Here is a 16,495-nt window from a genome sequence, read left to right on the forward strand (position 1 = left end):
TGTTGTAGAATGAACAGCTTGTAGAATAAAATGTGCTAGCAGATATTTTCCGGAGATATTTAATGGCACCCCACTCCAGTACTCTTGCCTGGAAAATCCCATGGATGGAGGAGCCTGGTAGGCTGCAGTCCATGGGGTCGCTAGGAGTCAGACATGACTGAATGACTTCACTTTATTTTTTCACTTTCCTGCTTTGGAGAAGGAAATGGCAACCCACTCCAGTGTTCTTGCCTGGAGAATCCCAGGGACTGGGGAGCCTTGTGGGCTGCCGTCTCTGGGGTCGCACAGAGTCGGACATGACTGAAGCGACTTAGCACCAGCAGCAACAGCAGCAGATATTTTCAGAAAAGAATGAGCAGTTCATGTAGCACTTCAAGCTCTAGATAAATGGTTAGAATTTGCCCTTTTGCTGAATAATTTGAGAACAGAGGGACACAGAAGTTTTATACATTTTAAAAATGTCTACAGTATACTAATGTCTGATGTTCAAGTAACACTTTCACTCATTCATTTACTGGACACATGTTGAATGTCTAGGCTTCTTTGCTTTGGACATGTAATGAAAACTACCATCTCTTATTATACCATCTCACAAATTGTTAATTTTCTTCCCAAAGTCAGCATACCTCCCATTTCAAAGTAAAAATTACCAACAATATAGTAGTATAGTGATACCAGATATTACTTAAACCCAAGAGGTCATGTTGTGTTTGTCTTCCTCTAAAAACTGAAATTATTGCCAAAACAAATTCTAAATTAAAAAAAATGTTTATGATGGGAGAAACCTTGTTTTCTACAGGTATGATGTAAATCATTAATGGCCAAAATTCAATCTTTCAATCAAGATAAATAGGTAAATTTATATCATAGTTAAGGATTTTACTTGTGGAATGTGTCTAATGACTTTATATCTATATAGTTTATAGTTTAATTTCTAGTAAATTAATTGTGTTTCCTACTGTATTCATTTTAATGGTTAATAGTTGATGTTACTTCCCAGGTTATTTCTGTTTCTCAGATATGCCAAATCAATACTCAACTGATTTTCTCTTATAAAAATTGTTTTTGACTAGACTAATACATGTGTTTGATACACAGTTTAAAAGTTACAAAAGGATATGCAGTAAAAATTAGGTCTACCTCATCTCTTCCCAGACACACAGTCCCCCTTATTAATGTACCTACTATTTCCAGTTCCTTGTATCAGTCAGTTCAGTCACTCAGTTGTGTCTGACTCTTTGTGACCCCATGGACTGTAACACGCCAGGCCTCCCTGTCCATCGCCAACTCCCGGAGCTTACTCAAACTCATGTCCTCAATGGACATGATGGTGATGCCATCCAACCTCTCATCCTCTGTTGTCCCCTTCTCCTCCTGCCTTTAGTCTTTCCCAGCATCAAGGTCTTTTCCAGTGAGTCAGTATTTTACATCAGGTGGTCAAAATATTAGAGTTTCAGCTTCAGCATCAGTCCTTCCAATGAATATTCAGGACTGATTTCTTTTAGGATTGATTGGTTGGATCTCCTTGCAGTCCAAGGGACTCTCAAGAGTCTTCTTCAATATCACAGTTAGATTTATTTTAAATTATTTAAAATTTATTCTTTTATCTAATGGGCACTTAAATGATTATAAGTATAAAATGTTTTATGACTGAGGTAATTGCCTTGCTAAATTTATTTCCAAAACTAAATTTTCATTTCATGTTCCAAAAGCACTAGGGTAACTATAGGACAACCTGCTTAAAATTAGTATAGATAACTAATAAACATTCTAAGCAGAGGCAAAGTTCTAAGAAAACCACTGAATACATATTTTACTGAATACATTATTTTAAGGAAAATAAAAAAGGATTTTTATTATCCAGATTTGCTAAATAGATATAAATAAAATGACAAAAGAGAGACATACCATCAAATTGGAGAGACTTGATGAGCGAAGGTTAAAAGGCCAACTCTGTTTTCATATATGCAGTGACTCAAACAAGAAGCAGGGGTCTGTGTCTTATAAAGTTGGTGAGATGTTCGTTACTGGGAAACAAAGGTCTGATTTGTAAGAAGTTTACTGAGGCATTTATGGATGTGTATGTTCAATTCCATCCCCATTTAGAAATATTTGAGCATAAGACAGATTAATCAGAAGACAGTCTGTCTCTCTGTCACACACTTTTTTAGTAAACATTTTTGCTTAAAGGCAATAAAAATGTGTTTTGAATTTTAGTCAATAATAATCAAGAAAAAAGTGAAAGAGCAGAAGATTCATTTTTAAACTTATTTTGAGGGGATCAGATAGAATTTCATATAATAAAATAAGGCAGCAATCTATTTATAGTTGTCAAATGCAATCTATGTGTCTTAGATTTTCTTTTCTATTATAAATGCAATTTGTGCTCATTGTGACAGTTTTGAAAAAAACAGAAAAAGCAAAGGAATAAAAACAAAATCACATATAATCATACCACCTTGAGATAGTGGCTGCATCCCACTCCGGTACTCTTGCGTGGAGAATCCCATGGATGGAGGCGCCTGGTGGGCTGCAGTCCATGGGGTCACGAAGAGTCGAACACGACTGAGCGACTTCACTTTCATTTTTCATTTTCATGCATTGGAGAAGGAAATGGCAACCCACTCCAGTGCTCTTGCCTGGAGAATCCCAGGGACGGGGGAGCCTGGTGGGCTGCCATTTATGGTGTTGTACAGAGTTGGACACGACTAAAGCAACTTAGCAGCAGGAGCAGCAGCCTTTTATTGTATCCTTTTTTTATATTATTAAGCATTTACATATATATTTATATATCTATACATATATGACACATGTTTTATAACCTATTTTTCTCAATATATTATGACCATGTTTTCATATAATTATTATTCTAAAAATTGTTTCCAAATTTTATTACAAACAGTGTTTTAAATCCTCATAAATTAATTCTTGTTTCTTCAATACATGTTTCCTTACTATAAATTACTAGAAAAGAAATTACTAGATCAAAGGGCATATGATTTTCTGACATGCCCATCATCTGTAGGTACCTTTTTTCATTATTAAAATTTTGGGTGACAAATAGTAATCTTTTCATTTTAACATGTAGGCCTTTGATTACTAAAAATATTAATTGTTTATCATATTATTTAAGGAAGTATGATTTAAAAATAAATTTTAATAGCAGAATTTTTGTAGCTATTCCAGTCATGAGAATTTTCAGAAATTCACTGTTTAAACAAATATTCTTGAGCACCTACTCTGTGTTTCTATGTAGAGGGATGCTAACCTATTCCAAGAACATTAAAGAGCATTTTGAACTGATACATGTGTGTTTTCAGTCACTAAGTCATGTCCGACTCTTTTGTGGCCCCATGGACTGTAGCCTGCCAGACTCCTCTGTCCATGGGATTTCCCAGGCAAGAATACTGGAGTTGGTAGCCATTTCTTTCTCCAAACTGTTTGAGTCTCTGTAAACTTTTGGACCAATTCCCAAGGCTGTTCTAAGCTGGTTCTCTTAAGACCTCTTTGATGATACCAGTTGTGCTGTGGGCAATAACTATGATGTAGTATTCAGTTTGCTAGCAATTTTCTGAGTAGTTTCCTCTCACTGACACATTCTTAACTAGAATGCAGGTTTTGCAAAGATGATGAATAATATAGTAAGATCAATTTTGTCTGACCTTATTCCATTTTAAACAAAAGAGATATTTATATAGACATCACTTAAACTTCTGTATTTAAAAATGAAGTTTTATTTCCCCTTTACAGATAGAAAATATAAATTATAACCAGTTAAAGTTACTCTCTAAAGACATTGGAAACCCAAGTGCAAACAATATAGGAGAAATAGAGGATGCTGCTGCTGCTGCTGCTAAGTCACTTCAGTCGTGTCCGACTCTGTGCGACCCCATAGACGGCAGCCCACCAGGTTCCCCCATCCCTGGGATTCTCCAGGCAAGAACAGTGGAGTGGATTGCCATTTCCTTCTCCAATGCATGAAAGTGAAAAGTGAAAGTGAAGTCGCTCAGTCATGTCCAACTCTTAGCAACCCCATGGACTGCAGCCTACCAGGCTCCTCCATCCATGGGATTTTCCAGGCAAGAGTATTGGAGTCGGGTGCCATTGCCTTCTCCAGAAATAGAGAATAGGGGAAGCTTTTAAGATTCAGTTATCCAAAAGAACTAAATTATGCAAGTACAATACTGAAATATCATCTTAAATATTCTAATCAATTCAAAAGAAATGATCAGTGTCATTGTATGATTTCTTAGGGTGTTATGCTATTTGGTATATTTCATTTTCAGCAACAGTTTAACATGTACTAAAAAATGATAAAACTAACACTCTCTTCTCAATGACTGGGTGTCAAAATTATCTTTTAAAGTAAAAATGGCATTGAAACATGTATAATATCATGTATGAAACGAGTCACGAGCTGCCAGTCCAGGTTCGATGCACGATACTGGATGCTTGAGGCTGGTGCACTGGGATGACCCAGAGGGAGGGTATGGGGAGGGAGGAGGGAAGAGGGTTCAGGATGGGGAACACAGGTATACCTGTGGCGGATTCATTTTGATATTTGGCAAAACTAACACAATATTGTTTTTGGTTTTTTTTGTTGTTTTTTTTTTGTTAGTAAATATTTTTTATTTTTATTTTATTTTTTTATTTTATTTTTAAACTGTACATAATTGTATTAGTTTTGCCAAATATCAAAATGAATCCACCACAGGTATACATGTGTTCCCCATCCTGAACCCTCCTCCCTCTCCCTCCCCATATCATCCCTCTGGGTCGTCCCAGTGCACCAGCCCCAAGCATCCAGTATCGTGCATCGAACCTGGACTGGCGACTCGTGTCATATATGATATTTTACATGTTTCAATACCATTCTCCCAAATCATCCCACCCTCTCCCTCTCCCACAGAGTCCAATTTTTTTTTAAGAAAATTAAAACACTTGTATTTAGTTTGAGCACCTGAAAATACGAGTTCATGTGATTAAAAGCTCATTGTGCCTTCCTATTTTCTGATTATGTAACAGTGTAATTCTTCAAGATAATTTTTAACCTTTTATCATACTTGTAGAAATGGCTGGTGTAATTTGCTTATTTCTAAAACCTCAACTTTCACACACACCCCCAAATGGTATATATGGTATTTTCTAAAGCTGTGGGAATAGAACAGTAGAGAACTTTTAGACAGTATGTCTGGGAAAAAAGAAGCTGGAGGGAAATGGGAAGGTTACAGTTAACTCCTTCAAACACAACTCTTAGAAAATGCTCTCATCACTGATCACCAGATTCTCCATTAATAGTGAAGAGTGGAAGAATAGAATAATTTTTTAACTTACACAGAACTGTACCTCACATAGCTCCCAAATGTTTTGAGTCTGCTGACTAAGCATCATTTAGCTTGATTTAATTCAAGCCACATTCTGCAGTTTGCCAAGTATCTCGGTGGAGCTTAGAGAATGGCCCCCAAATTAACTGTCTTTTAATAAAGCCTCTGGGAAGTGAAGCAACCATTCAATTTTCTGGAACAGACTTCTGCAGTAAGAAACTGAGAGGTAACAGATGACTTAATGGCATCATGCAGGTGCCAACCGAACCACAGAAGAGAAGTGCTTCTACACTGTGCATTATCAATGCAGCCATGTCATAGACAGATGTACTCAGGTGACACCAAGAACTTTCAAATAAGAGGTGATCATCAGACTGAATTCATGGACAGTGGACAGTCCCTAAACTGACTCATTAGGCATGAATGGATGATCTGTCAGAGAAAAATGACTTTTAAGACCTCCATTTTTGCTCTAATGCTTGATATTAATGACCTTTCAGGATGGTTGATATCACTGAAATTTCAGCTGTCACAAAGAAAACTAGTAAATGAATCAGTTTCTGAATGAAGATAGAAAGCTGTCCCTGAAAAAAAAGAGGCAGAATGACAGTTGTAGGAAAGAAGAACTAGTGTGGAACTGAAATGTAAACTTAAGAAACAAAACTCTCTTATTACCTCTGAATTTAATTTAATTTTATGATTTATTTTATTGGACTTTGAAATGTCTAGGTAGCAGACTTAAGCTTAACCCCAAAATTAAATCCTTAGACAACTTATTCACTATATAGGTCTTATCCCCTTCCAGAAAAGAAGATCTGAAATTTGAAATACAGCACTTTGAGTTTCACCAGAGCCTGCTTATGATGTATTAGCCTGTCAGTTACAGGTCTGTCTTGCTGCTGCTGCTAAGTCGCTTCAGTTGTGTCCGACTCTGTGCGACCCCATAGATGGCAGCCCACCAGGCTCCCCCGTCCCTGGGATTCTCCAGGCAAGAACACTGGAGTGGGTTGCCATTTCTTTCTCCAATGCATGAAAGTGAAAAGTGAAAGTGAAGTCGCTCTGTCGTGCCCGACTCTTAGCAACCCCATGGACTACAGCCTTCCAGGCTCTTCCGTCCATGGGATTTTCCAGGCAAGAGTACTGGAGTGGGGTGCCAAGTCTTACTAATACATAGATTGCAATTTGTGTGTAGCGCACAACACTCTGTGCTTAACTGCTGCCGTAAAAGGACATTATGGCCTAGATCAGAGGTCAGCAAACCTTTTCTATAAAAATCTAGGTAGTAAATTTTAGGCTGTGCAGGCCAGATGGTTTCTGTTGTGACTACTCAGCCATTGTGGGTAGTGTATATATGTAAATATATATATATATATTTATGTAAATGCATATACATATATATATATGCATTTACATAAATATATATATATATAAATGCATGTAGCTATTTTCCAAAAGTCTGTATTTATGGACACTGAGATTTGAATTTTGTATAATTCTTATATCACAAAATACTCTTTATTTTTAAAACAATTATTAAAAGTAAAAACCATTCTTTTCTAAATTTAAATTTATTTATTTTAATTGGAGGCTAATTACTTTACAATAGTGTATTGGTTTTGCCATACATCAACATGAATCCACCACGGGTGTACATATGTTCCCCATCCTGAACCCCCCTCCCACCTCCCTCCCCATACCATCCTTCTGGGTCATCCCAGTGCACCAGCCCCAAGCATCCTGTATCCTGCATCGAACCTGGACTGGCGATTCATTCTTATATGATATTATACATGTTTTAATGCCATTCTCCCAAATCATCCCACCCTCTCCCTCTCCTATAGAGTCCAAAAGACTGTTCTATACATCCGTGTCTCTTTTGCTGTCTTGCATACAGGGTTATTGTTACCATCTTTCTAAATTCCACATATATGCGTTAGTATACTGTATTGGTGTTTTTCTTTCTGGCTTACTTCACTCTGTATAAGAGGCTCCAGTTTCATCCACCTCATTAGAACTGATTCAAATGTATTCTTTTTAATGGCTGAATAATACTCCATTGTGTATATGTACCACAGCTTTCTGATCCATTCATCTGCTGATGGACATCTAGGTTGCTTCCATGTCCTGGCTATTATAAACAGTGCTGTGATGAACATTGGGGTACACGTGTCTCTTTCCCTTCTGGTTTCCTCAGTGTGTATGCCCAGCAGTGGGATTACTGGGTCATAAGGCAGTTCTATTTCCAGTTTTTTAAGGAATCTCCACACTGTTCTCCATAGTGGCTGTACTAGTTTGCATTCCCACCAACAGTGTAAGAGGGTTTCCTTTTCTCCACATCCTCTCCAGCATTTATTGCTTGTAGACTTTTGGATCGCAGCTATTCTGACTGGCGTGAAATGGTACCTCATAGTGGTTTTGATTTGCATTTCTCTGATAATAGGTGATGTTGAGCATCTTTTCATGTGTTTGTTAGCCATCTGTATGTCTTCTTTGGAGAAATGTCTGTTTGGTTCTTTGGCCCATTCTTAGCTCACAAAAAGCTATACAAAAGCAGGAAGCAGGCCAGATTTGGCCCATGGGCTATAGTTTGCACCCCCATCTAGATTATAATTGGCTTCCCTTATGGCTCAGCAGTAAAGAATCCACCTGCAGTGCAGGATACTCAGTAGATGTGGGTTTGATCCTTGGGTTGGGAAGATCCCCTAGAGAAAGAAATGGCTATCCACTCCAGTGTTCTTGTCTGGACAATTCCTTGGACAGAGGAACCTGGCAGACTATAGTCCATGGTACCACAAAGAGTCAGACATGACTGAGTGAAAGCATGCAGGCACTAGATTATAATAGTTAAAAGGTAATTGCCTTAAAGATGTACAAAGTGTCTGTGAGTCTGAAGAGCTGAGAAGGATCTCTTTTAGCTAAAAACTGCATGAAGGAGGTGACATTTTAACCTATTTGAAAGTAGGGATTTTAGATTTTCTTAGCTGAAAAAACATTTTTGCACTTAAAATCACTTATTTAATACCCAAATTAAGTTTGTTCATAGCAAAATTTTAAATTCAATAACACATGACCTTGAACAAATGCATTCCTGTATACTGAAGCCTTGCAGTGATTATTATGTCTTCCATGCTGTTTTATTTCTTAAATTGTGGTAAGAACACTTAATGTAAGACCTACCCTCTTAACAGAATATTAAGTACCCAATACAGTGATGTTAAAAATATATACACAATGTACTACAGACCTCTGGAATTTACTCATATTGCATAATCAAAACATAGAGCCATTGAATAACAACTCCCCATTTGACCCTCTCCCCTGCCCCTGGCAGCCATCATTCTACTTTCTGTTTCTATGAATTTGACTATTTTAGATATCTCAAATTAGTAGAATTGTACGGTTATTTGTCTGTCTGTGGTTGGCTTATTTCACTTAGCATAAGGTCCTGTCCTCTAGGTTTATTCATGTTGTCCAAAAGAGTTGAAATCAGAACCTCAAGTGTATATCTGCAAGTTCACTGCATGTTGTCCAAAAGAATTGAAATCAGGATCTCAAATAGGTATCTGCATGTTCATTGCAACATAACTCACAATAATCAAGATATGTAAATAATTAAATGTTCATTGACAGATGAATGGGTTAAAAAAGTATGGCATATACATACAATGGAATGTTATTCATCCCCAGAAAATGAAGGGAATTCTACTCTATGAAGAAAGGGATTTTAATAGATGGGGTAGAGATCCAGACTGGAGTGCTTCTGATAGTAAAAGTGAGCATTGTTGATTGTTATTCCAGGATAATAGGTATAAATCCTGGCTATTTCATACAAATTGGGACATATTGTATCCTACTAGAATGAGTCTTAAAGCAACCATGAGCAGAGAACCCTGAATGTTGTCAAGGGAGAATTCATTAGGTATGCAGTGAATGAAAAAGTCCAAGTTGGTTGAAGCACAGGAGATAAATAGGGGGAGAAATCTAGAAAGGTAGTCTGGGGCTTGAACTAGGATTGAAATTGTATTTTCTTAAACATAAAGCTAAGACATTTGGAAATGATCAAACAAGTAGTGGAGAAGCATTGAATTTTTAAAATAATAAAGTGACTTTGTTAGCTCTCAGTGATGTCAGTGATGTGCAGAATGAATTGGACCAGGCAGAGACCACATGCAGGAGCCCAGTAAAGGCACCTCCGCAGCAGTTAGAAGAGAGAAGGAGAGAACGTGGACTGACTCCAGGCAACAGGAATAGAAAGGAAGGTGTGGATGAAAGACACATCAGAGAGAAGGAGTCAAGAGAACTTATTAATTGCATATAAAATAAAAGATCATCTAAGAAAAAGAGAAACTCAAAGGAAATGCCCAAGAGTTTAAGTTGAGGTGACTATAGACATTCTATACTTTAGGTTAGAATTAGGAAGGAAAGGGAGGTCTACAAATGAGTATAGGACTGGGATCCTATTCTTACTGTAATTTGGACAAATACATATAAGATAGCAATGGTACATCTGTAGTTTAACTTTTGAAAATACTTTTATGCCAGGAGTATTTTGAATAACTCTGAGTGTGAGATACTTGTTTTTTAAAAAATTGGACCTTGATTTAGAAGGAAGGTAAGGGAGAGGGTTGAGGTATATTTCTCTATAAAACTATTCTTTCTGTCTTCTTTCTAGGATGCAGTGGGATGCGATCCATTTTTAGATTAGTACACTGGTCCTCAGTTTATACTTGCTGTAAAAGTAAAAGTGAACCTAACTGAGGGAAATATACAGTTATGACAGACCTCTAGCTAGAATATGATTCAGAATGATTTTAAACCACAAGCTTGTATCACCCAGTTACCTCTATACTTATCATAAGAGTCTTCAAATTTATCCAAACTAAGTATTTGATTAAAAAAAAAAACTCATTTCCCACAGAACATTTGGGATTGTAAAGATGCCTTGAAATCAAAGAAAGAAACAATGATGATACTTTATAACTTCTAAAATTTGAATTAAGCTTCTGCTGTGTTGCTGATTCCCAAAATGGTACCCAAGCTATATTTTATATTTTTTATATTCAATTTTCCAATAATTTTCTAAGCAGTGACTTTTTTCCAGCAGGGAATATGGAGAGAAATAAGAAGTGGAAAGAAATAGTTGTTTTACACACACACACCCCCCTCTAATTTTAAAAGAAAAAAAAAATTAAACAACAAAGGGAATGAAATCACTAGAGGAACAAATTCAGAAATAAGAATTTTTAATTTAGAAAAACTTTCCTACTTTTTGAAACTCTTGAATTCTTCAAACTCTTCCACTTCTTCAATGTTCTTCCATGTCTAGATACTATGAAATTAACCAGTCTGGCCATGGTGTGTGGTATGGTCTGCTATTTCTCTAAAGTAGTGGTCCAGAAAAGGAAAGTAGATTTGAATACATTATCCTGCCTGGTCCCAGAATAGAATCCCCAGACATCTCAGGGTATGAATTCCTGAGAAATGTTATCCCTCTCTGGTGAGAGACTAGACTGCTAGGAGAGTGGATAGAGAGTAGTTGTGTGGTGCACAGTAGCCCCTGGTGCTATGGCATGCTCTTGGTACAAGAAAGAAAGAGAAATCGTAGAATAAATCCCCCTTGTTGTTGTTGTTCTAAAACCCCCTATAGACCAAAACTCTGATTGATGCCCTTCATCAGGACCAGTAGCCAAGGACTGTGGGTTTTATTTCTTAGAAATTTCCTTTTGGGCTCTGCTTCTTTCCTTGTGCCTTATTTTTTTTAATTGGTAAGTTTCTTTTACTCATCTTTCTAGTATGTTTAGCTCTTCCTGTGCTGACTACATAATATAAATAGAAAACATTATAATGCTATATAATTATAGTCATTATAAACATATTATAATGTATATTATCTATGATATAACCATGTAGATACAAACATATACATATATATTACAGGACACTGGCCAACCTGGCTGGTGCTTCTGACTCTATCCCTCTCTCCTTGGTAGTTATGATTACACACAAAGGCTTTGACAGCTTCAAGATTTCTAATAAAAGCTTATCAGTGTTCTGGTTTTCTCTTCCTTAGTTCTTTGCCTTCAGGCAGTCCTTCTTAGGTATCATACTATTTAGCAACTGCCCTCACAGGATGAGAACTGATCTTAAGTAGGATGTGTCAAAATGCAAATAAACCAGATCCTTTCCTCACCCTCCAGCAGGTTTTGCCTTCAATGATTGTTAAACAAAGAAATCTAGATTATCTTTTTTTTTTTCCTCTTTTTATTATTCTTATAGTTCTTCAGTCCCAGTGAAATTTTAAATTCCTGGGTTGAAACTGGATTTAAACAAGTAATGGTTTGTTTCTGAATTGACCATGATTAGCTTTCTCTATGATGGATCCCTTTCCTGTGGTGAGGTGGTGTAATAAGGATGTGTGTGGAGTTTTCAATATGACTAATTGGAATCTTTCTAGAAAGTTGTAATCATATTAGAATAACCACTAAGTGAAAAAAAATTGGGCATAGGAGACTTAGATGTTTGTCTGCCTCTGCAACTACTTCTCTCTTGTGGACCTTATATAAGGCACCTTACCTCACTACCCTGAAAAACCCAAAGGTAGGAAACTCACAAATTTATGTAAGTGAAAACAGTAAAAGTATAACAGGGCTTTATCAATATACAAGGTATTACTGTGTCTGTTACTGTACAATTATTATTCATTATTATTGTTATTACCATCACTAAAAATAGAATGTAACTTCAGCCTGTCTGTGCTAAAAGATTGGAACATATCCATCTAACCTCTAGAACAAGAAGTTTTTGCTATGAAAATTCTCATGTGCAATTTTTAATCCTATCAAATACATTGATCTGTCTCTTTCCTAATAGATTCTTCATTAAGTTTCAACAATGATTGTATTTTTTCTTACTTTTAAGACAAGTTTTGACCTTCTAGATGCCTTACAAGCCGAACAAAATTTAATATTGAAAATAGGAAATACTTTAGATGAAAACCTGAGTTTCCCTACTGGATACTGGTTTGACTTGTGATCCCTTAGAAAATTACCATGTCTCTCTGAGCCAAATTTTCTCTAAATCTCATTTCACAATATCCAGCTTACAGAATAACTTGAAAATTACAGTTTAGAGCATTTCATTTTGTAATGCATTATAGACATTGTTTTTTGAATAGTTGCAACCCTGTTCCTCATAGAAAGCTTATGTAGTCAATCCTTTATTTAATCAGAGTACCCTTTATATATGCACATAGAAAGACAATGGAGAGAGAGAGGAATGGAAAAGGCTAATTTTTTTTTATTATTATGTCATGTACTGGGAAGCATGAAGGAGAAAATTATAAAATCAAATAGCTTAAATTACAATTTCAAATAAAAGAATTTTTTGATGTTAGTGTACTCTAACTTCTAAAAAATTTTACAAACAAAGAATCAAGAAAATAAATGCTAACAGCTTTGAAGGAACTTCTTTAATCACAGAACTATAACTGCTCTCTGCTGTTTAAGTCTTTGATTGCAGAAATACATTTGATCTACCTTTTAGAATTATTAAGTATAAAAAGGCATATCACTGTTGTTATTATCTTTTGTGTGTTCAGTTGTTCAGTTGTGTCTGACTCTTTGCAACCCCATGGATTGTAGTCTGCCAGGCTCCTCTGTCCATGGGACTTTTCAGGCAAGAATAATGGAGTGGGTTGCCATTTCCTTCTCCAGGGAATATTCCCGACCCAAGGATCAAACCCAGGTGACCTGCATTGCAGGCAGATTCTTTACTGTCTGAGCCACCAGGGAAGCCCAATTATTTTTTTTATGCCTTCCTATGTATATTTTTGCAGTAAACACTAGTCATTTTGTATCCCTTTTAATTCTCCACCCCACTTTTCTCCCCTGCCCCACCCACCTTCTAACACCTTCTAATAACATCACTTTGGGGGTTAAGTTTGAACATAAGGACTTGGGGGAGACACGTTTAGTCCATAAGAGGGAGGAAAACGGATGCTATGTGAGTCTTCTCAGGATCCTTTTAATTCATTGTTCCTCTTCATCTTTAGGAGTTGTACAGATGTGCTGTGCTGCATGATCTTCATACTGTTCATTATGGCCTACATTCTTTTAGGACTTGCAGGTGAGTAAGAACAGGTATAGAAGATATTTAACTTTTACTATTTACATGACTAAGCCAGTGTCACATTTTTAACATTAATCATTTCAAAATCCTTCTTCTTATTGATTATTGTCTTTTCTGGAGGGAGTATACCTCACCAGAACTCATTGGGTAGGAGATGCAATGAAAAATAAACACAAAGCAGTTTATTCAAAGGCAAGTCTATAAATTACTTAGATAAAATTATACAAAAGAAAGAAAAAGCCTTATAGTTGCTTTTTAATCATTTTTACTTTTGAAATTTTATTAAGCAGTTAATAAGGTTCACATTATTATTTGCTAATTAGAGTTAGGGACTCTTGATGAAAGTGAAAAAGGAGAGTGAGAAACCTGGTTTAAAACTCAACATTCAGAAAACTAAGATTATGGCACCCAGTCCCATGACTTCATGGCAAATAGATGGGGAAACAATGAAAACAGTGACAGACTTTATTTTGGGCTCCAAAATCACCGCAGATGGTGATTTCAGACATGAAATTAAAAGACGCTTGCTAGTTGGAAGAAAAGCTATGACTGACCTAGACAGCATATTAAAAAGCAGAGACATTACTTTGCTGACAAAGGTCCATCTAGTCAACACTATGGTTTTTCCAGTAATCATGTATGGATATGAGAGTTGGACTATAAAGAAAACTGAACACTGAAGAATTGATGCTTTTGAATTGTGGCGTTGGAGATGACTCTTGAGATTTCCTTGGACTGCAAGGATATCTCAAACCTGAATATTCACTGGAAGAACTGATGCTGAAGCTGAAGCTCCAATACTTTGGCCACCTGATGTGAAGAACTGACTCATTGGAAAAAACCCTCATGCTGGGAAGGATTGAAGGCAGGAGCAGAAGGGATGACAGAAGATGAGATGGTTGGATGGCATCACCAACTCGATGGACATGAGTTTGAGCAAGCTCTGGGAGTTGGTGATGGACAGGGAGGCCTGGTGTGCTGCAGTCCATGGGGTCACAAAGAGTCAGACATGACTGAGCAACTGAACTGAATAAGGTTCATGTTACTATTTACCAATTAGAGTTAGGACCTAGATAAGTCTAAGTAACATATTATCTTTTCTTTTTATAAGCAAATTAAAGAGGAACAATTATTAAGTATTTCACCAAATAGTTTCTTGACATATAAGAAGTCCTTTTGTCTTTGCCTACCAGAGAAAGATAGCCTGTGGTTCGTTGTTAGATTAAAGGTTTTTCTATGGAAGTGAAAATAAAGAGGACAAATAAAGTCTTTGTTTAGGGTTTTGTTTTGTTTTGTTTAAAAAAAACTACCGAAAGGGATCAATCAGTACGGCAGAGTAAGAGGACATGAAGCTCACTTCCCCCAACAAACACATCAAAATATATGTACATGTGGGACAATTTTCACTGGAAACTGGCAGAAAGACTCCAAGGCTGTTAAGATACACATAATTGGGTAGGAAGGGGAAAAAAAGGCAATCAGGTCAGGTCATGTGCTCTTGGAGCGGACCTTAGAAGACAAGAAAGATCACACAGGTGGACACTCATCCTGTGAAATAAGCAATGAGAACCACAGATTGAGCGCCCCTGTCCTGGGTTTCTATACAGAGGGGACAAGCCCTCTTGGCTGATTGAAGGACTGCTGGGGTAACAGGATGGCTGTGGGAAGCCTGGACTACAGCTGTGAGGAGCACTCATATGCTAGCTTGCCCCTGAGGCAGGGTGGAGAGAGGTATGCTCTAGTGGCCACTGGGTTTCCCATAACCTCCTTGGCATGCACAAAAGCTGAGCAAAGGCTTTGGTCCTTCTCATTCCACATCACAATGTATCATTGGATCTGGAGCAGTAATGAGTGGGTAGAAGAAGAAGCTGTGGTGTGCAGAGATGACCTAGTTCCTGGGCATACCCTGGGTGAGAGGGTGGCAGCCACTACTGACCTTACTCAAGCAATACATCTCAAGTAGCTCTCAGGTCTCGGACAGCAGCGGCTCTACCACAGCTCATCCTCAATCATGTGCCAGGTGTCCATGTAGCCCAGTGATGTGGTTTAACAAAAGGGCGGAAATGGTGGAGGCTGAGGACAGTGATGTGCTGTGAGGGACAAAGGGGAACTTGCACATCAGGTTGTGTCTGAGCCGAAAAAAGGAGACACTTGTAGGTGCCTTCCCAGGCAGTGTGTCAGAGATAGCTGGGACCTCCATCTGCAGACAATGTGAGCAGAGAGCCCTCATAAGCCCCACTTACCTCAGCACTTCCCCGCTCTAGGGCAAAGGTCCCAGTGCAGATAGAGGGGAAAACACGCTGAAAGGGAACAGAACCAGCTTGGGCTCAACCCTCAGGGTGTCAGATCCAGCAGCTTGGGCTCAGACCCCACCCCTGATTGGACATTGATAGCCACTGAGCAGAGAGAAAATCCTGCCTCACACTGGGCTCCAGCCCTAACTCCTCCATCTCTAGTTCACGGCTGCAGTCATGTCCATAATGATTTTGGAGCCCAGGAAAATAAAATCTATCACTGCTTCCACTTTTTCCCCTTTTATTTGCTATGAAGCGATGGGACTGGATCTTAGTTTTTTGAACGTTGAGTTTCAAGCCAGCTTTTTCACTCTCCTCTTTCAACCTCATCAAGGGGCTCTTTAGTTTCTCTTCACTTTCTGCCAATAGAGTGGTATCATCTGCATATGTGAGGTTATAGATATTTCTCCTGGCAATCTTTATTTCATCTTGTGATTCATCCAGCCCAGCATTTTGCATGATGTACTCTGTATACAAGTTAAATAAGCAGGGTGACAATATACAGCCTTGTACTCCTTTCCCAATTTTGAACCAGCCCATTGTTCCACGTCTAGTTATAACTATTGCTTCATGACCCACATATAAGCTTCTTAGGAGACAGGTAAGGTGGTCTGGTATTCCTATCTCTTTAAGAATGTTCCACAGTTTGTTGTGATCCACACAGTCTAAGTCTTTAGTGTAGTCAATGAAGAAGAAATGCATGTTTTTCTGGAATTCCCTTGCTTTCTCTATGACTCAATGAATGTTAAC

At 37.6% G+C, this 16,495-nt stretch overlaps 1 protein-coding gene across 4 annotated transcripts in view; it reads left to right on the forward strand.

Annotated features, from left to right (window-relative positions):
• The window catches only part of SLC44A5 (solute carrier family 44 member 5), a 423,585-nt gene that overhangs the window by 296,717 nt on the left and 110,373 nt on the right, over positions 1-16,495 (forward strand). For all 4 annotated transcript variants that reach the window (XM_025288440.3, XM_044944837.2, XM_044944838.2 and 1 more), the window contains one exon: positions 13,375-13,448. In XM_025288440.3, the coding sequence (XP_025144225.1) occupies positions 13,375-13,448 (74 nt within the window). The remainder of the gene's footprint in view (positions 1-13,374; positions 13,449-16,495) is intronic.

This window comes from Bubalus bubalis, chromosome 6, assembly GCF_019923935.1.
Source record: "Bubalus bubalis isolate 160015118507 breed Murrah chromosome 6, NDDB_SH_1, whole genome shotgun sequence".
Lineage (NCBI taxonomy): Eukaryota > Metazoa > Chordata > Mammalia > Artiodactyla > Bovidae > Bubalus > Bubalus bubalis.